This window comes from Panulirus ornatus, chromosome 57 (genome assembly GCF_036320965.1).
Source record: "Panulirus ornatus isolate Po-2019 chromosome 57, ASM3632096v1, whole genome shotgun sequence".
Lineage (NCBI taxonomy): Eukaryota > Metazoa > Arthropoda > Malacostraca > Decapoda > Palinuridae > Panulirus > Panulirus ornatus.
Window position 1 is genome coordinate 30,555,418 of NC_092280.1, and position 21,640 is coordinate 30,577,057.

Below are 21,640 nucleotides of genomic sequence, written 5' to 3' on the forward strand. Positions count from 1 at the left end.
AATGTTCTGTACATGAGAGAGAGATTTTGAAGTATAAAAAGGATAGATGAAGAACATTGAAGAGTCAAAGGCTGAAGGTAGCATATATGTATTTTGGAACAAGCTGTGATATTTGAATTTTGCAGGGGTAAGAATTAGGGGAACATCTCACTTGAAGCAGACACTGAAATGAATATCTGCCAAACCAGTACCATTGGAGGCATGAAGGGTGTTTGAGTGTAATAAAAACCTTTCAGTTACTTGTATATGATTATTGGGAGGTAGTTATACTAGAAAAACAAAAGTTTGCTAAAGTCTGTATATGCAAATAGAACAAATGGATGCAATTCAAGAAAGCCAACTTTAAACCTGTGAAATTCATTTGTTGAGTCCACATTGTGAGTATACAGAACTTAACCCCAGATTATTGAAAGGACTAAGATGAGACAGAGAGAGTCCAGAAGAGGGGAAATAAGATTACCGTTGCCAGTGGCCCTTGCATAACCCATAAACTTCAGTCTATGTCAGCTGACATGTAACATGTGGGACTGTGGCCTGCATTAGTAGACATCTCATTAAAACTCATAATCTTTACTGTCTACACTTACGGGGAAGGTTTATGTACATTTATAAGTTTATTTCCAAGATTTGATAAAAGTGTAATTTACATTGAATAAATTAATATACTATTATCATTTATCAGTGCGTAATTACAAATAATCGTCAAATGTGAAAGTTTATCAATATATTGTTTGTATGATAAAGCAAAGTAGACAGGTTAATGGGGATGCTATTTTGTGTGTGGCGGGGTAGTGCCAGGAAAAGACAGCAAAGGCCACAGCTCCCTTTCCACATCCAGGCCCCTCAAAACTTTCCATGATTTACCCCAGATGCTTTTCAGACCCTGGTTCAATCCATTGACAGCACATCTACCCCAGTATACCACATTGTTCCAATTCACTCTATTCTTTGCATGCCTTTCACCCTCCTTTATGTTCAGGCACCATTTGCCCAAAATCTTTTTCACTCCATCCCTCCACCTCCAATTTGGTCTCCCACTTCTTGTTCCCTCCACCTCTGACACATATATTCTCTTTGTCAATCTTTCTTCACTCATTCTCTCCATGTGACCAAGCCATTTCAATACAACCTCTTCTGCTCTCTCAACCACACACTTTTTATTACCACACATCTCTCTTACCCTTCATTACTTACTTGATCAAACCACCTCACACCACATATTGTCCTCAAACATTTCATTTCAAACACATCCACCCTCCTCCGCACAACCTTGTCTATAGCCCATGCCTTGCACTCATATAATATTGTTGTAACCACTATTCCTTCAAACATGCCCATTTTCGCTCTCCGAGATAATGTTTCACCTTCTACGCATTCTTCAACGCTCCCAGAACCTTCGCACCCTCTCCCACCCTGTGACACTTCCGCTTCCATGGTTCCCTCCACTGCTAAATCCTCTCCTTGATATCTAAAACACTTCACTTCCTCCAGTATTTCTTCATTCAGGCTTACCACCCAATTAACTTGTCCCTCAACCCTACTGAACCTAATAAGCTTGCTCTTATTCACATTTACTCCCAGCTCTCTTCTTTCATGCTGCACCTTAATTGAAATGAGGTTTATGAAGCAGAAAAAGAAAAAAACAAGGGAGAGTATTTTTGAATTTTTTAGGATGTGAAAGACCCATCTTTTTAAATGTGCTGGGTCATAGATATTGGGAAAGGCATGAGAAGGTCAAGTTCCAAAGCTTTGACATGTAGGGGAAAAAAGCAGGTATCAAAATGGCCCTCCCTTGAGTTGCTGATGACCACACAAAATCATATGATGCTGCAGCTTGCTGAGTATTGTGTAGTCTAGTTAGTGGTGGGGGCACATAAGCAGCCAGGTCTCAAAAGCAAAAACCAAAGAAGTACCTATGGAAGAGGGAAAGTGAACCAACATTGCAGTGCAGGGCAAGGGTGGTCAAGTTTGGAAGTTAGCCTGGGATAGTTTATAAGTCTGTCTGCTTTCGACTTGGCTCTGTCAAGGAAAGAGACAGAGCTACAACCGCCCCAAATGTGAGAGCAGTACTCCATACAGGGATTAATCAATCCCTTGTATAAACAGAGCAACGGTTCAGAAGAGAAGTTCTACATCTAGACAAGACACCCAGTTTCTTAGAGGCAGACTTAACTGTTCCTGTAATGTGGGGTATCCAAGAAAGAGTGAATATTACAGTAATATCAAGTATGATTATTGTGACAAGAGGTGGAATTACAGAGCCGTCAAAGGAGAGGTGAGAGTTATGAGTTTTCAATAGAGAGATGGGTAGAAATTGGGCCTTGGAGGCATTAAATTAACAAGATTTTGTCTACCCCACTGAGACATCCTGTCTTGAGTTTATTGAGGAAGCGGTGTTGACACGAGATGCAGATTGAGTAAGAGAAGGGGGAGCAGAATTGGAGGATGTGGTTGAATACAGTGTTGAGTTAGTGTGAGTGCATGGGATTATTTGTGGAGGAGAGGAAATCATTGAAAAAGGAGGAAAATTGTAGGGTACAGGACAGAGCCTTGAGGGACACCACTCTTGATGGGGAAAAGGGGGGAAGCTGATCCATCACAACTACGGAGATAGATTGGCCGAAGAGGAAGCTAGATATGAAGGAGCAATATTAGGGAGGAAGGGCATTTAGTTTGTGTTTTACTCTTGTGTATATGTTATTGATATGGGGAGTGAATGTCACATGAGTCATATGTGATACCTAGAATGGTTGATTATTTGCACAATGGGAGAAACTGTCCATTCAACGTGATTGGAGGGTGTGAGCTGGATTCATGTCTCTCATGGTTTAAAAGATGTCTGTGGGGATGCAGACATTCTCTTCTGGGTGAGCAATTGTTCCAGTTTTGTAATGAAGTGCTGCATGTTTGATGTTGCTACTGTAGTGTTAGGGTGTTTTTATGTAATTGTAAGGTTGCCATCATGTGAAAGGACCTTTTTGTTTTGATTTGCCTGAGGTAATGGGAGATCATGTTAGAAGAGGTTGAAGATTGTTGGAGAAAGAATTACTACTTTTGAAACTACTTTTGGAACTCCATTGTAGTTTTCTTCCCCCAGATCTATAGCTGATTATCTCTGCCAAAGACATCTTTTGTAGATTCCTGAGAAAAAGGATCGCAATATTACCATACCAAGGGCACACAAACCATAATTTTGACTGCAGTTCAAGGGTCAGTGATGGTTCATAGAGAAACGTTTTGCATTAGTAACATTTGTGAATTGGGATGAAAACTTGTAGAATGACACTAAGGCTTTGAAATATTTAGATATTTGAAAGTCATTATTTGTAAAATGGTAGTATACAAAAGGGTATCAAAATAGCTACTAAAATAGTGTAGATCAGTCAGCATATCATACATAGTTTTAAGTATTTGAGAGTAATAAAGAAACACATTATGGAACATTGTTTTAACGAAGAGCTCATAAATGAAGGCTAGCATGAATTTGTGCTGGATCTAAGCATGGAGACAACTACTAACTCACACAGTAATGACATATGGGAAATTGCATACAGTAGTGATCTTTCTGACAGCAGTTAGAATAAAGAAATTTAATAGGAGTGTAGGACAGTATACAGAAATGTGCTACTGTAAAGGAAATGTGGTAGAAGTGATGATTGCCTTTCTACATAAAAATTTTGTTTTAGATCAGGACAGCTGTAAAATCCAAGTGGAAAAATATTGTCCCTCTGAATTAGTAATGTATTGCTATTGAAAATGTAAATGGTTCAGTAGAATTGATCCTGAGTTGAGACATATAAGGAAAAGTAATTTTTTGGTTTCTAGAGGGAATAAGTTAAAGGCTTGAGTGGCCAGCTAAGAGTCTCAAACTTTGAAAAAGATACCTTACTTCATTTAGATAAGAAACTGAGGAAACTAAGGAAACATTTTAGAGCACTATATGATGTAATGTTTGAATCAGGAAACTGGAAGTACAGACTTTTAACATCAAACCCAGAAATGCTCAAAAGGGGGAAGGGCCACCTAGAATGACTTTAACCCTCTTGCTGTGGCAAAAGTATTTGTGAAAGAAGTATCCCAAGAAAAAGACAGACATTTCAGTTGTATGCTATATAAGGCTAGTGTTATTTCAAATGAGAATATATGGTAAATTGTTCCTAGTCGTACATTTTTTAGACATTTAGCAAATGGGGTGGAATATCACCTGCATGAAGATATTGTGCAGAATCAGTGATTATTTGGCAGTGTGTTATATTGTTTTCTCATCAGCAAATTAGACTGAGTAAATACAGTTCATGTTCATTTGTTCATGGCTGTCAGGCTCAGTAGACAGTACTGTACATAGTTTGTCGGCTGATAAATGTATGTATATTGCAGATATAGGATGATTATGGTGTTTATACTTTCTTACTTTATGCAATGATTTTTTTCTTTTGTATAAATGATTTTTTTATTGACAGGTGCTGGTGAATCTGGTAAGAGCACTATTGTGAAACAAATGAAGATTATCCATGAGACAGGATACTCACGAGAAGAATGTGAACAGTATCGGCCCGTCGTTTATTCTAATACCATCCAGTCACTCATGGCAATCATCAGAGCCATGGGGCAACTCAAGATTGACTTCAAAGACTCCAGTAGAGCAGTGAGTTGCTAAGCTGTACTGCATCTTAGAGAATCCTTTGTTTATGTAGTAGAGCCATGAGTTATGCTGTACCATGTCTCATAGTATCCTGAGTTTCTGCAGTAGTGATTTATTATGCTGTACCGTCATTTGGGCATTCTTTGTTTCCTTTATTATTATTGATTTATTTTATAACTTTTGACTTCTTTTATGGGGCTCCTCCAGATTCATGACTGCACTACAGTCATTAGCAGGGAGATGATGGATTCCTCTGGAGTGGAAAGTTCCTTTACAAGATTGCATCCCTTTTCATCTGATGACAGTGATAAGCCCTTGCCTAAGAAGACTTTTTTCTCATGTTGTAACCACATGCAGGGATAGTCCAGCAACACCTATGTCTGTTTGTGTGTGGAACTGGTGGTGTTACTGGACTTCACCAATATGAGATTACAATGAGAGTGAAGAGTTCCCTATTACAAGGATGTATCATTGTCATTTGACAAAACAGAACATTCTGTCCCAACTTGAGATCACAGTGAGAGTTAAAAGTCATCTATTGTGAGGATATATCATTATCATTTGACAAATCAGAGTACAGTCTCAAAGAATTACCTTCAAAGGAGCCCATCCTGTCCCTGATACTGCATGTAATGCAGGCTTGGGCTGCTGGACCTCCTGGAAATATGATCTTGGGTAACACCAGGCCTTTTCCAGAAAAGGGTCCTGAGGTGATTGATTTTATTAATCTGGAATTGTACCCCACTTTCTTATGGTTTGACTCAAGTGAAAAACTCGCTTTTGGCAAGATTGTATCATCAGAGCACAGTCTCGGTGAAGAACTTTTCACTCCAAAGAAGTCCATCCTGCTTCTCCTACTGATTGTGGCACAACTTTGAAACTGCAGGAGCTCATAGAGTAGGGATCCTGGGGTTGCATTATTGCAAAAATAATAATTTTGTAGAACTGGTTTCTAATTATGGCCAGCTGATCATTCCGAAGTTTTGGACATCCCTTCCAGCTTACTCATATTATGCTTCAATTGAAGATCATTCTAGCTTGACAGATTTTTATTTAATTTTTAATCATTCAAAGTTCCATTCTGCATGTATGGTTATAATTTTGTGGCATTCTAAGTCATTGATAAGTTATTACCTATTTTCCCAGTAAGTGTGCTTTTGATATAATAATTTTTTTACCTCAGTTGATAGAGATGCTCTGTGGAAGGTATTAAGAATATATGGTGTGGGAGGAAAGTTGTTAGAAGCAGTGAAAAGTTTTTATCGAGGATGTAAGGCATGTGTACGTGTAGGAAGAGAGGAAAGTGATTGGTTCTCAGTGAATGTAGGTTTGCGGCAGGGGTGTGTGATGTCTCCATGGTTGTTTAATTTGTTTATGGATGGGGTTGTTAGGGAGGTAAATGCAAGAGTTTTGGAAAGAGGGGCAAGTATGAAGTCTGTTGGGGATGAGAGAGCTTGGGAAGTGAGTCAGTTGTTGTTCGCTGATGATACAGCGCTGGTGGCGGATTCATGTGAGAAACTGCAGAAGCTGGTGACGGAGTTTGGTAAAGTGTGTGGAAGAAGAAAGTTAAGAGTAAATGTCAATAAGAGCAAGGTTATTAGGTACAGTAGGGTTGAGGGTCAAGTCAATTGGGAGGTGAGTTTGAATGGTGAGAGGCTGGAGGAAGTGAAGTGTTTTAGATATCTGGGAGTGGATCTGTCAGCGGATGGAACCATGGAAGCGGAAGTGGATCATAGGGTGGGGGAGGGGGCGAAAATTTTGGGAGCCTTGAAAAATGTGTGGAAGTCGAGAACATTATCCCGGAAAGCAAAAATGGGTATGTTTGAAGGAATAGTAGTTCCAACAATGTTGTATGGTTGCGAGGCGTGGGCTATGGATAGAGTTGTGCGTAGGAGGATGGATGTGCTGGAAATGAGATGTTTGAGGACAATGTGTGGTGTGAGGTGGTTTGATCGAGTAAGTAACGTAAGGGTAAGAGAGATGTGTGGAAATAAAAAGAGCGTGGTTGAGAGAGCAGAAGAGGGTGTTTTGAAGTGGTTTGGGCACATGGAGAGAATGAGTGAGGAAAGATTGACCAAGAGGATATATGTGTCGGAGGTGGAGGGAACGAGGAGAAGAGGGAGACCAAATTGGAGGTGGAAAGATGGAGTGAAAAGGATTTTGTGTGATCGGGGCCTGAACATGCAGGCATACTGTCAAGCTGTGATCTTGCAAGTGCTATCATATTATCAGTGAAGGAAAATGTATATATGACACAGATAGAAATAATTAAGGTTTGGTGTAGGTATTTTGAGGACCTGGGTTTCTTCTATTCTCTCTCTGTTCATGTTCCATCTTGCAATGGTCTGCTGATGTAGGCAAATACAATATTTGCAGCCTTTACATAAACTCTACAGTAAGTCCAAGGAAGGTGCTTTGTCACATATGTAGAAGTGACTGGTATTTTTCATGTTTTGAATATGATGAATGATTATTTTCTGTGTTTTCAGGATGATGCTAGACATTTTTTCACTTTGGCAAGTGCAGCAGACGAAGGTGAATTAACACCTGAATTAGCAAGCATGATGAAGCGATTGTGGAATGACAGTGGTGTCCAGCATTGTTTTAGGTGAGTGATTGCTGTAAATTCTGAGAGTTGTTTAATTAGCACCTGATAAAGGTGATATAGATGTTATTGTCTGTCAATATTATTTGATATGAGGACAAGAAATGTTTATTATAGTGATGCATAACTTAACCCTAAAACTAATCATGCATGATTACATTCCCCTTGGTCTTAACAGCCGGTCGCGGGAATACCAGCTTAATGATTCAGCTGCTTATTATCTAAATGCTTTAGACCGTATTTCTCGGCCTGGCTACATACCTACACAACAAGATGTCCTACGCACTAGAGTGAAAACAACGGGAATTGTTGAGACGAATTTCTCCTTCAAAAACCTGAACTTCAAGTAAGTTTGTTGTTAGGCTCTGTCTTCATTATGTTATACTTGACATGTTACTGTAAGTTTGTTATTAGGCTTTGGCTTCATTATGTAATACTTGAGATGTAAGTGAGGCCACTGTGTTTGTTCCAAATTTCATTAATGAAAGAGAGGCGGTTAAGTATTGTTTAGAAAAAGTGTAGAGAATGATTGAAGCATTATGCATTGGTGAAGAGAATTGTAATAGATGTAGATAGAGATCTGAGTTAAGTTGGGGGAGGATTGAGGAGGCATCAGTGGAGGAGTCTGTAGATATTGAAGCTGTAAGATTCTGAAGGACTCTTGTGTTTGAACCACTCATGTATATTAAAAGGTATATATGATAGGCATATTAAGATCTTTAGCCAAAGTCTTGAAAGATCATTTGAGTTTTTGATACCATATTGTTTAATTAGCTATTTAACTGAACCTATCAGTTTAGTAATTCTTCAGAAGTAATCCTTGAACTGTCACTTTTTTATGATGAAGATTATCATGGAGAAAACTATAACAAGTCTAGTCATAACAGTTGTCACTACTCAGGGCTTTGAATGCAGGGATCATGGTAATTTATCTTATTTAACTGCCAGATTGTTTTCTATTGTGCAAAATAGTTAGTGGTAGATTTTCTCCAGAGAATAGTTCAAAGACATTGTGACATATAGTAGTCATACCTGATTGCTACTGCTGTTTTTTTGTATATTAATAAGATGCCGGAAATTTGAATCATAGATTTTTATTTGTAACTCATCAAGAGGATATGCATAAGTATATATCAGTAACTTTTTAAGGGTTAGTTTCTGCTTTTCAAGAGCTTTTTGTTTTGATCACTATTTTGTTATAGTTACCTCTAACACACATGTTCTGAAAACAGCTTGTGATGTTTTCAGTTGCAGTGACTAATCCACATGTTCTGTAAACAACTTGTGATGTTTTCAGTTTTAGTTTACATTTAAACTGGATGGCAGTTGGTTTCCAGTAAGCAAATTCATATTAAAAGCCTCAACAAATTATTTATACTTAGATAATCAGATATTCATCTTGTTAAGATATTTGTAAACCATTGATTTTAAAAGTTAACCATCCAAATTAAGTACTAAGATAGGCAGGAGGAAATAAAATATCTTTGATGATGAAATCTTGCTTGGTAAAATTGGAATTAACAGTACATCACTTGGATGTTTTCGCTTTGTTTTGTAGTGTAAATCACTTGAATGGTTTAGCTGCATTTTGTGGTGTACATCACTTGGATGTTTGGGTTGTGTTTTGTGGTGTACATCACTTGAATGTTTGGGCTGTGTTTTGTGGTGTACATCACTTTGATGTTTTGGCTGTGTTTTGTGGTGTACATCATTAGGATGATTTGGACTGAATCAAACTGCTGATTTTTGTAATAATTTCCAAGTTTCTCTGGTGCAGTTATCTAGAGACATATTTGTGGGATAGATACTGTAAACCAACCTTTTACACTGATTATTAGTTAAATTTTACTTTATTTAGATTTTTTTCTGCATGAATGATAATGTCCTTTCAAATTTAGGAATTGCGGTTTTACTATGGTATCAATCTGTTCCAATTTATGTTAGCTTGGATTTTGTTCATAGGTTAAGCTTATGATTTCACAACTTTGTTGTTTAGGAACTCTCACATTCTCTCTGAATGTGCTTAATCTTGCTCTTTTTATGTGCATCTCTCTGTCTATATCTCTGATATCTGTTCCCCCCAGGAACTCCCATCAAGGAACTGGCCATGGCAAAAGAGCTTCCATCTATTCCTTTCTTAACTATCTCCCTTGCATACACCTTTCCACACATTATTCCCCCTTTTCTCTCCCTCCAGTACTCTGCCACTCTGTTTCGCCATGTTACAGGTGGTCTTTCTCTCACGCCACCCCCTTTAATCATACACTCTCCATGTAAACTCCCATTTGTGCATTTTTTCCATATGCCCAATCCACCTCAAAGCATTATGTTTCACACACTGTACCACTCCACAGTTGATTCCCTTTGCATTCCCTGATATATCAAATCTCTCCTACTCCCCCTCATTACTTTCTTTATTCTGTCTATTAATACTATATGCTCCTCTCAAATAACTTATTTCCACAGCCTAGATTCTAGACTCTTTGACTCATTATGTGCATGATCTTTTGTTTATCTTTCTATACCACTGTGTGTTAATCTTACCTAAACCACCAGTGCATTATGATGCATAATTTTCATTACAGATTATTTGATGTGGGTGGTCAAAGATCAGAACGGAAAAAGTGGATTCACTGTTTTGAGGGAGTGACAGCCATCATCTTTGTTGTTGCTTTGTCAGGTACAGTGAATAGTTATAATGAATTACATCATTTATTGTTGATAGGACAGAAGTATGTGACTTGATATATGATTAGAGTCCAGCCTGTAATTCTAATTATACAGTTTTGTAATGTCAATTGATTTAGCCTAATATTATTTTCTCTTTGTGTCACAGGAAAGATACATGTTGATATTCTTATATCCTACTATCTTTATATTATGGACACTGTGCAGAAAAGAATAATATTCTTAAACAAACAATGAGTTCAATGTATCTAAGGCCATGCAACTTATGTTTTTCAGATTTTGTGGTCATATGTAGTTCAGTAAGTTAATCTTGGATTTATTGCAGTAGAAAATGTCATACATACTTGCTTTTATACTGGTAGGTCAGTTTTGTTATAAAGTGTATCCTTCTAAACATGGATTAGTTGCTGTGGAAGTGTTTCAGAATTAGGACATGTTCCTGGCTTACGGAGAAAAACCTGTATGTTTCCAAACCAGGACTATATCCTCTCAAGCATTGACCAAATAATATGAGTTCAGGATGTTTTCCAGGTTTTGGGAGAAAATATGCACTCCATTATTCACACCATGCATATTCTGTCTCTCTCTCTCTCAAAAAAAAAAAAAAAAAAAAAAAAAGGGATTTAAGAATGGGTTTTGGTGGATCCAACATTTAGTGCCAGAGTTTGGGAGGATACACTGTGCTGAGCTGAATTTCTACGTTTATCATAAATACATGGTAGAACTTAGATTGTTGCGTAGTCATATGATTGATTTAGTTTACCTTAAGTGATAGTGCCATATACCATTAGTGTAGAATCATAACACATTACAAATATCATCTCAGCACCTTTTTATGTAAGGTTTGCATTTTCTTTTAAAAGAATGTATTTAACATTTAGGATTAGGTTATTCATGTATATAAGCACAGCACTTTTCCCAAGCTTCATAAAAATATATCAAGGTATAATTTGTAAATATCCCGGGGATTAGGGGAGAAAGAATACTGCCTGTGTATTTCCTGCGTGTCGTAGAAGGCGATGGGAACAGGGCTGGAAATCCTTCTCTCCTGTTTTACTTTTTCAGAAGAAGGAAGAGAATGGGGTCATGTAAGGATGTTTTCCTCTAAGGCTTAGGCCTCTGTTCTTAGCACTACCTCGCTAATGCAGGAAATGACGAATATGCATGAAAAACAAAAATAAGTGTATGCATAATATGCAAGTTGGTAGTCATAGTAAACTGTTCACCATTTCCCATTTTTTACTGCACGTTTAAGTTCACTTGTTCTAACCAGAGAACCACTTAGAAGATGGTCACAAGTCGTCAGAAGTAAATTTTCGAAATATTATGCAAGATTTGACCATTTAACCTATTCTGTTCGGTGGCAGGTGTCCACATCCCCCTCCCCTGGTGTGGTTAGAGAAAACAAGAAAAAGTCTAGATTAATATAAAATTACCTTTAGAAAGTATAAAAGCCCCTGAACAGATTTAAAACTATAGAAAAATTAGAGAGATATAACACCATGTGTTGGCTGCGGAAAGTCGTAAACTCTGGTTGAGGGAAGGAGAATGATGTTTATATCCTGCCCTCTGACAAATGAACCACCTGGTCTGAAGGCCCATTATGGCCCATATTACACCTATACACTACCAGAAAGATAAAAATGCCCAAACAAGAAAGGAATTTTCTGAAAACAGACTAAAACCAACTTTTTTTGTAGTGAAGATGCCAGTTATGCAGTGTTATTTCAAGGCTGTTATCACTTGTATGCTCTTAGCTAGTGAATATTACTGGAACTCCTAAATACTTTTTACACTCTGAAATAACATGAAATTGATCTGAAGGACATGTACTTTCCAGTTGTCTTTCTATCCCAACTTTATTATGACTCCCCCTCCAATTGCATAACATGAAATTGATCTGAAGGACATGTACTTTCCAGTTGTCTTTCTATCCCAACTTTATTATGACTCCCCCTCCCAAATTGCTGCATTGAAATAGTAGTTTTTAGTTCTTTTCATAATTTTGGAGAGTAAGGTCTTATCCTTGAGATTAATAATAGCTTACTCATTAAAAACAACCTAAATGTACAGTAATTCATTGACATTGGCAGGACTATTTTATGTGCTTTACTGGCACTCTTGAATGCCAGCTTTGTAACATCCTAACTGGTGTGTGACTCCAGTCATGTTACTGTAACATGAATGTTCCATAACCTCTGTAGAAGAGGATATAGCCTCATTATTTCACAGTTACAGCATATTATTTTTTATATTTCTCATAGATTTCCTTCAGTAAGAAATAAAAGAATGAAAATACTGAGAGCATTTTTTTTTTTCATTCACTGTGGTCACTGATGGATGTTTTGAGAGATTCCTTTGCAATGTAATGCATAAATTTATTGCACATAGGTTAATTCCACTAGTGTACTTTTTATGGTATAGTTTTGAAAGTTGATATTTATGTAATCCTTTCGATAAACCTTCTTTTGATAGTTTTTTGTTTTGCAGGCTATGACTTGGTACTGGCAGAGGATGAAGAGATGAACAGGATGATTGAGAGTATGAAGCTTTTTGATTCTATTTGCAACAACAAATGGTTTGTGGAGACTTCGATTATTCTTTTTCTTAACAAGAAAGATCTGTTTGAAGAAAAGATTACAAAGTCACCCCTCACCATATGTTTTCCAGAATATCAAGGTATCTTATTTTCTATATTTTTTAAGATAATGCAAGCTGTTTATTGCTGAAGGAAAAGTGTATGCACATGAGACAGAAGATGGAAGTAGTTCAAGATAAAAAGAAACAAAAATGTAGTTTGATGATAGTATGAAAATTATTAATAAACTGAATAATTGTTGACATAGGATTAGGGATTACTATAGTATGCAAAACGAATTGTTTGATGTCTTGCTGATTCAGAGGGCTGAGATATGAAAATAAAGTGACAGTAGGGAAAGTAATTTCAAAATGGTAATATGTGGGAGTAAGAGTGGAGAGGGACAAAATTTGTATTGGTAGAATTATATTTTATCACTGGGATAGGGGTGAAAAAATACTTCCCACATATTTCGTGCATGTCATGGAAAGCAACTAAAAGGGGAGGGAGTGGGGGCTGGAAATCCTCCCCTCTTGTTTTTTATTTTCCAAAAGAAGGAACAGAGAAGGGGGCCAAGTGAGGATATTCCCTCTAAGGCTCAGTTTTCTGTTCTTAACGCTACCTTGCTAACACGGGAAATGGCGAATATGTATGAAAAAAAGAAAGAATTATATTTAGAGGAGGTTGCCTTAAAACGGGGCAAGTTTGTAAGGGGATCAATTGAGGTAAAGTTTTGCGAGGTATGTGGTAATTAAAGGATTTAGAAGTTATATAAGTTGTCTAGTATTGAGTGGTACTAGTTGTATATTGTTAATGAAGTTTTTTTTTTCTTTCTTTCAAACTATTTGCCATTTCCCGCATTAGCGAGGTAGCGTTAAGAACAGAGGACTGGGCCTTGAGGGAGTACCCTCACCTGGCCCAATTCTCTGTTCCTTCTTTTGGAAAATTAAAAAAAAAAACGAGAGGGGAGGATTTCCAGCCCCCCGCTCCCTCCCCTTTTAGTCGCCTTCTACGACACTCAGGGAATACGTGGGAAGTATTCTTTCTCCCCTATCCCCAGTTTTATGTTTGGATATTATTTGGAAGATATTGTGTAATCTATAACCCTTAAATGGCAGCCAACATAAGTTGATTCTCATGGAAAATGGCAGCTGATATCAATTAATGGATTGAAGGAAAAAATGAAGGGACGTATAAGAGATGTATCACGGCAAGGAATGCAAAGGGAATGAATTGTGGAGTGGTAGAGTGGGTGAAATGTAATACTTTGAGGTGGTTTGTGCATGTGTAAAGAATTCAAGACAGAGTATACAAGGAGAGTGTATGATAGTACATGTACACTAAAGCAGTTGGTGTAAGAGGAAAACCACCTGTGACATGGGTAGATAGAGTGGAAGAATACTGGAGGGAGAGAAATGCTGAAATTTTGTATGCAAGGGAGGTATGTAACAACAGGCATAAGTGGAGAATTTTGCCGTGACCACCCCCTTGATGGGAGTTCCTGGAGGAAACTGGCATCATACAGGTAGATAGTACAATGGCTTCCATTAATTAACTGTCCATCTGCCATTACAAACTGTTTACTGTTTTCACAATTAATTCTTGTTACCATGTATTATATTGGTATGTCGTCATTTCTCTCTCCAGGCAGCAATACCTTTGAGGAGTCGGCAAACTACATACGCATGAAGTTTGAGAACTTAAATAAGCGAAAGGACCAAAAAGAGATTTATACTCACTTTACTTGTGCAACTGATACCAACAACATTCAGGTCAGTTGATATAGACATGATTTTCTGTGCAATGATTAGAAGTAGAAATGAACATTCTTGTAGATTTTGTTAGAAGGTTACATAGAGTATTTGACAGTTTAATGTATATAATTATTTTTTGGTGATATGGCTGAGGCAAAACAAATGCCAGTGAAGACCATCTTGGATGAAAGGAAAAGGATAAGAACAAAAGAATGGAAAAATTAATCTCAGGCTTGCAAGTGTTTGTAGATGTGATAGTAGAGTGGTTGTGGGAAGAGGTAAAGATGAAATGAGGAAGAAAATTCATCTTAACTGTTTGAAGAAAAGGGGAAGAATCATAATTCATTCCTTTAGTGGCTGGTCTCTTCAGAAATTGTGGGAAACAGCAGACAGATTCTTTTATATAGGTCAGGTTAGGCTAAAACTAGTAGAGGTAGAGGTTGATAACTTGAATTGTTTATTTAAAGTAAGAAGGCTTTTCGGGGTATTAGTTGGTAGGTAGCCGACATATATACTACCAGTACCGTTTGCCTGGGCATCAGGAGGTTTAGTTATGGCTGCATAGTGAACCAGCACTTCAGTGATTATCAAGTTACATTTTGACCCAGGTTGCTGTCTTTTCTTTCTGCCTTACCCACACATAGATGAATGGCATTCTTTCCACAAACATACAATTTCTCTGTCATACATAGCACTTGACAACACTTAACTCACACAGGTCATTCTTTATAACTAGATTTTCCTGCCGTGAGCACTATGTGCTAACCCTGCCATTTGGCAAAATGATAGGAGCAGTAGATAGTAGAAGGTAGAAGCATTAGGTAGAAACGTTAGGTAGAAGTAGTGAGTAGGAACATCAGGAATGAGCATTAGGTAGACGTAAATAGTATGACCATTAGGTTGGAGCCTCTGCAAACACTGCATTAGAGTTGACCTCTTCCAGTGGCCTGATGAGGGTGAGGCACGAAAGCCTAAGAAGTGGCATTGGAGTTCTCTAATTATGGAGACTTCAATGAGGTGGCCACCCTTTTGAAGGGGTTCCAGGAGGGAACAGGCATCTGAGGTATAGATAGATAGATAACAAGGTTATTTAGTTTACCAGGGTTGAGGGACAGGTTTATTGGGGTGTGAAGTGTTTTATATACCTTGTAGTGGATATGACACAGAATGGAACCATGGAGGCAGAAGTGAGTTATAGAGTACATAATGGGGCAAAGTTTCTGTGAGCATTGAAGAATGCCTGGAAAGAGACCGTTATCTAGGAAGGCAAAAATAGTTATGTTTGAAGGTATAGTTTTAACAATATTGTATGGATGCAAAGCATGGGCTATAGATAAGGCTATGCGGAGGAGGATGGATTTGTTAGAAATGAAATATTTGAGGACTATGTGGTGTGAGGTGTTTTGATCAAGTAAGTAATGAAAAGGTAAGAGAGAGGTTTAGTAATGAAAATTCCATTTTCTATTTTAAAACTCTTCTTATTACAGTTTGTGTTTGATGCTGTAACAGATGTTATCATCAAAAATAACCTCAAGGATTGTGGACTGTTTTAAAGCAAGACTATGATCTTCAGTGGGTGGGTTGGTTGTGATCCAAGATCCAGCAACCTCATAAGTAAACATTCATTGAGGTCACATGAGACAAGGCTCCCTAACTCACCTGACACATTCCTTAATGGATAAATGTTCACACCAAAGTATTATTGTGCTGGAAGGACCATGTAGCCAGTTGTTCTCAGACAGGCTGAAAATGACATGAAAAGAGTGTATGCAGGACTGAATGTTGTAAAATTAAGGGGGAGAATGTTTGATGCTGTGCACAGTTGAACTCGCACACATGTTATGCACAGTGCCTGAAATATGTATATGATTACTGTATGCACAAATTGTGTGAACTGTTGTGTGCCATGTGTTATTTTGGGCCAGTGATTATTGTTGGTGTCATGGGCATGTTCACCAGTAAGATATTCAGCTTTTTAGAAAGTGACAGTAGTGTTAAATGATTCCTTTTGCACTGAAGTGATTTTGTACAAGGCTTATTGGAAATATTTTACAAAGCCTTTATTTTTATTTCATATTTTCCCAATATTGTAGCTAGGAGTATATTGTAAGTCTACTGGTATGTGATGCATAGCTAACACAGCCATAAAGAATATTCCTTTTTAGAATTTCCTGTTAACAAATAAATTTATATGACCCTTGTGAGCCAAAGCTCCAGTTTTTGTCTCATGAAGTTGTCAGGGCAAGTTTGTGCTTTGCTTCTTTAGTTTATCCAAGGGACATGGAACTTTTATATGTAAATGTAGACTTCTTATTCATGTTCAGGAGACCAAGTGTAGCAGGAAATCTTCCTTCATTTGAGCTATATTCTGAGATATATTTTTGTTTATACTGGCCATACAAAGCCAAAGCTTGAAATATTTCTGTTACATTAATTTTCTTACATTTCATGTGCATATATATAACAAAAATATCCTTTATGCTTGTAGATATATACTTGGTCCATGCTATGTGGAATTTATTTCGGTATCTCTATTTTTTTGTCATTTTATGCTAAGTTCTCACTAAAGTAGAGCTTATTTGACAGTAGGAGGTGTTAGGGACCACAGTAACATTTGTATGACATGCTTGCATGGATGTAGAGAGTGGGTATCTGTGCAATACCCAGAGGTGATTGTGATTGGTAAGTCTGTAACCAAAGCCCCTGTCATTCTGTTTTCTGACTGCTTTTTTCCTTAAGTGGTAAAATTGGACAATTGTACATTTAAATAAGTTTTTCATCTCAATTAATTTTATTATCTAAAAAAGTTTCTTACTTTATGGGAATGTACAAAAGTTTTCAGTTTTAGTGTAAATATTTATTTCCATATCAATTCGATTTTATGTGAAGGGTAGGCATCTTAGGCAAACAGCTCATGCTTATTGCTTCTAATTGCTGGCCTTTAATGTGGCATTTCTCTGTAGTGCTGCAACTTGTGTGTTATTGATAAGGCCATATAGGCTGCACCTTTGCCACTTTAATAAGGCAGTAGCATTGAGTCATGACTATTTTTAGATTTTTCTCCACACCTTGATTGTTTTACAAAGTATCAACCTAAGGAATGCAAGTCTTTGTGTGTGTATGCCGTTACCTGTTTATTATTATATGTTTGCGTATAGGAAGCCCTACCTCTTACTCTTTCAATTTGTCATGTTGACTTCAATTTTTCCTGTTACCTTCATTTACTACCTCTTGGCTTTTCATGTTGTATGTGTCCATAACTGTTGTTGAAGAAATGCTTCTTCACTTTCCTTAGCACAGTATTCTAACTTGAACTTTTAATTGTGTCCTCATTCTAGATTGTCTCACATTGTCTTTCCCTGTCAGGTTTCATTATGTTCTCGTAGACCAAGTAACATAACCAACCCACATCTTTCCAGCTCACTTCTCATTAAGCTTCCAAAGTTTCTTATAGATTGTAATTTTTTTTTTTTTTTTTTTTTTTTTTTTTAATCTACCAGTTCACCCTTTTACTTGAAGCATTCCTCACTAATGCTTTTATTGCCTTCAAACTCATTCTTTTCCTCCAATATGCCTGATGTTCTCTAGAAAGTTAATAGTTTTACCTTTGGCTCTATGTGTAGAGCTGTTTTCAGCCTGCCACCTATGGTTTACTACCACCTTCGGATGAGAAATGCTGCTTCCCATGTAAGCCATTAATTTGAACATTTTCTTACAACTTTGGCTTACTTTTTGTGTGCTTTTTCTCCTGTAGAGTTCTGTCAGTCAAGTTTTTCTCATAGTCATGTTCCCTAATTTTGTTCTTTGATAACTTTATTTCACTCCTTATTGATATTAAAGCCTCCCCCTATGTTTTGCATCATCTTAGTGTGCTCATGTATGAACTCTATAAACCAAGATTAATGATCAGCATTATCCAGATTTCTGTTCTTTGTACCCCTTTCAAACTCATACAAGTTATCCATGATTTTAACTTTGGTCTAGTTGACTTAAGACTAGAAGCAAGACTTTCGTACAGTTGACTTGACTACAGACTATAAGCAAGGATAACTTCGATGGGTTTGAAGATATGAAATGCATATAGCCATGTAAAGAAGATCACTCACGTTGGTCCACAAAGTTCAGAGATAGACTGAATGGAGTAGATAAACTGGGTAAGGAAGGATCCCTGATAAGTAAGACTGAAATCATTAATGGATGAAGAAGGGAATGGCAGTAAAAATGCCTTGGTGTAGGTATGGGAGGATGGAGAAACACCATGCGACAGGAATATCAAGTTAAAGACGAGCAAGGACACAAAGGAAAGCACTGGCTTACAAGGGAGGCATTATTTCTCCAGTTGGAAGGTGGGAGGGGGCATTGAAGATGGCAGTGAGCAGAAAAGATCCACAGAATCAGCTAAAAGTGAAAACAGGAAAAGCCTTGATAGAGCATAGATAAATTAACTAATGACAGCAAAATAATACATTTGAGTCAGTAAGTAATCAGAGCATCAACAGGGAGTGCTGTAAGCAAAAAGAACTGGTAGACTGGTTGGAAGACGGACGTGAATGATGACAAATTTAAGAATGTTTAATACAAATTGTTAGCTTGTGTGTGTATAACAAATGATTATACAGTGATTTATATTTTATGTATGAATGAAGTAGAATGCCTGATTCTGGCTATGGCAACTACAGTACTCACAGGCCTTGTTTAAATTTAGAATCAGGATGAAAGTGATTTTATGCATTTTTATTGAGATTTGATTCATACTGCATAGGTTACAATTATTACAGCTTATATATACACTTAGTAGTTCTGATTATCGTCAAGACTACTGGTAACAATGGATGGTAATAATAGCCAGGTATTATGTGAATTACTTTGTTGAGTGTAAGTTATACTTAACTAGAGATAAATTTATAATTACAAATTACATTTTACCCTTTCTAAAATGAAACTAATTTTTAGCTATCTTTGGTGGTTTGTCCCCTTTTTAAGGTTGAATTAGAAAATGAAGAGGTGAGTTAGTTTAAATAGACATGTTTTAACTGCTGCCATAAGGCTGGTTTGGAAAGAGAATAATCATAAAACAGGTGTTTTAATTATTGCACAAGGTTAGGATTACTGTGTCCCTTATATAGTGAAAATACTTGTAGGACATGATCAGCAGGCCTGCAGATTATGTGATTGTTACATTTCTGATCAAAATAGCAACTATGTCAGACCAGTTCGTATCATTCATTCATGCTCATTATGTAGAATTGTCATTTTATTCATCTTACATGCTGTCACTTCCAAAGTATATTAGAGACTGAAATGAAGTATGCTGCAGCATATAGAAGTACTGTTGCTGCAGTTTTGCTGTATAGAAGAGCTTATTCCAGAAATACTCATCAGATTTATGGGTAGTTGTGCAGTGTCATCTAATTGCAATTAAATTTTAGGCACATTTCTTGATTGGAATTTACAAATTGAATTTTAAATAGAAACAGTGGGTACTTTTATAATGTGTGGAACATAAGTCCACAGTTGTACTCTGTAAAAATGCAGAAACTTTAATTCCTGGAGGAATTGACTCATTTTTTAATTAGAAATCAGATGCCATTGATAATCAATTGTGTAAATGTATAGATCTTGAATTATTAAGTGTAGTTAGTAATAACGATGTTTGCCCCAAAATTATTCATTTACTGCCTGCGAGATACTTTATTTTACCATTTTTCTTTCGAAAGTTAATTGATATTCATGTCTTTGGTACTGGCTTCTTCATCTTCCCAGGTCATCCTTCAAAACAGGCAGTGATGTATGCCACTGTTGGGAAGCAACAGCAATTATATTGCAAATGTTATACTGCAACAGAAATATATATTTTTAGCAGCCGTAATTATAATGCAAGTGTGTGACATTTTAGATTTAGGTCTTCCAACAGTGCTCACTGTAACATAAGAGACAATCAAGGATGTACTTGAAATGCATTAAATTTCACAGGGAATTTCAAAACTTTGTATGTTGCCATTGTTAGGCGATTGTATCATTATTCGAGGTACTCCACTGGTGTCTCCTTTCCAAGATGATCATTTGATTTAATTTTTCGGAGTTTCAAGCATAAAGTTTTCAGGGTAAGCAGTGCATTTAAAGATAAACATCCTGCACATATTTTTGAGTAATCCTCATACCATATATTCTTGTACAGGTATTGCTTACAATAAATGATCCCCCCCCTTTTTTTTTTTTTTTTACCATGCACATTCATTTCGGGGGAAAAGTAGGTGTGACTTTTCATGAATTACAGTAAAAAAATGCCAAGCATTTTCTTTTTACAAGCATGCTGGGAACAGTAACCCTATTATTCTGAATAACCCAGATATTTGACAAATTCCAACAAAAATACCATGATCATACTTCATGTCCCTAGAGTAGGGAAGTTTTCCTGTATGTCACAGAAGGCAACTAAGAAGGGTGGGGATTAAATCCCCCTTTATCAAAATTTCAAAAAGATTGAGCAAAAGGAGCCAGGCAGGATGTGATTATTGTTCTCAAAGGCTCAGCTGGGTTGTCTGAATGTATTTGGAGTAACCAAAATAAGTTAGGAGATGAAATATTATGTTTGAAGAAAGGAAGCTAGATGTGTCTCCAAGTGAACCAAAGCTCAAGCTTAAAGGGGAAGAATGGCCAAGAAATGTCTTTGGAGTAAAGTCTGGAGTTGGTGAAAGGATAATGTCTTAGGAGTAAAGTCTGTTGTTGGTGAAAGGATGATGTTTTAGGAGTAAAGTCTGGAGTTGGTGAAAGGACAAGGGATAAGGAAGGGGTACTACTATTGATGAAGCTGGAGTTGTGTAAGGAAGTGAGCTCAAGACTGATGGTAAAATTGTGAGAAATAGGTGATTATTTGTGCTGATGCACCTGGCCATGAAAAGAAAGATCATGAGAGGTAAGTGTTTTGGGAGCAGCAGAGTGTGTGTCCAAGGACCACACTAGAGACTTAACACCAACCTTGATTTTGAGCTAAGGCAGTGGGATTTTCCTTTTCCCGGTAGGTTTAACAATGATGCAAAAGTCAAGCTCAGGCTCTCAGACAAACACATTTAGGCAATTTTCTCTCCTATACTTTTCTTCGTTCTTCCCTTCTTGGTTCATCAAAACTGGAATTGGTCATTTGCAAGTTAAAATGAATTTCAAAGATTAAAATATTTAAACTGGATTAAGAGATCTTGAATAGCCTTGGATGCTCCAGTGCTTGGCTATAAACCTAAATGTTAGTTGTTCAGAAAAGTCGCCACTGGCAATGGGGCCTGAGTGATTGTCTAAAAGAGGCACTGGGTTTTTGAAGTTAAAAGTTTCAGCATGACCATCCTTATCAACACTTCTCGGGTCCTGTAGGATAAATG

General features: G+C 37.1%; 1 protein-coding gene across 8 annotated transcripts in view; it reads left to right on the plus strand.

Annotated features, from left to right (window-relative positions):
* The window catches only part of Galphai (G protein alpha i subunit), a 53,397-nt gene extending 32,923 nt beyond the window's left edge, over positions 1-20,474 (plus strand). For all 8 annotated transcript variants that reach the window (XM_071695006.1, XM_071695005.1, XM_071695009.1 and 5 more), the window contains 7 exons: positions 4,461-4,645; positions 7,132-7,250; positions 7,426-7,593; positions 9,833-9,927; positions 12,426-12,614; positions 14,161-14,285; positions 15,755-20,474. In XM_071695006.1, coding sequence (XP_071551107.1) covers positions 4,461-4,645; positions 7,132-7,250; positions 7,426-7,593; positions 9,833-9,927; positions 12,426-12,614; positions 14,161-14,285; positions 15,755-15,820 — 947 coding nt within the window. In that variant the 3' untranslated portion in view covers positions 15,821-20,474. The remainder of the gene's footprint in view (positions 1-4,460; positions 4,646-7,131; positions 7,251-7,425; positions 7,594-9,832; positions 9,928-12,425; positions 12,615-14,160; positions 14,286-15,754) is intronic.
* The last annotated feature ends 1,166 nt before the right edge of the window (positions 20,475-21,640 follow it).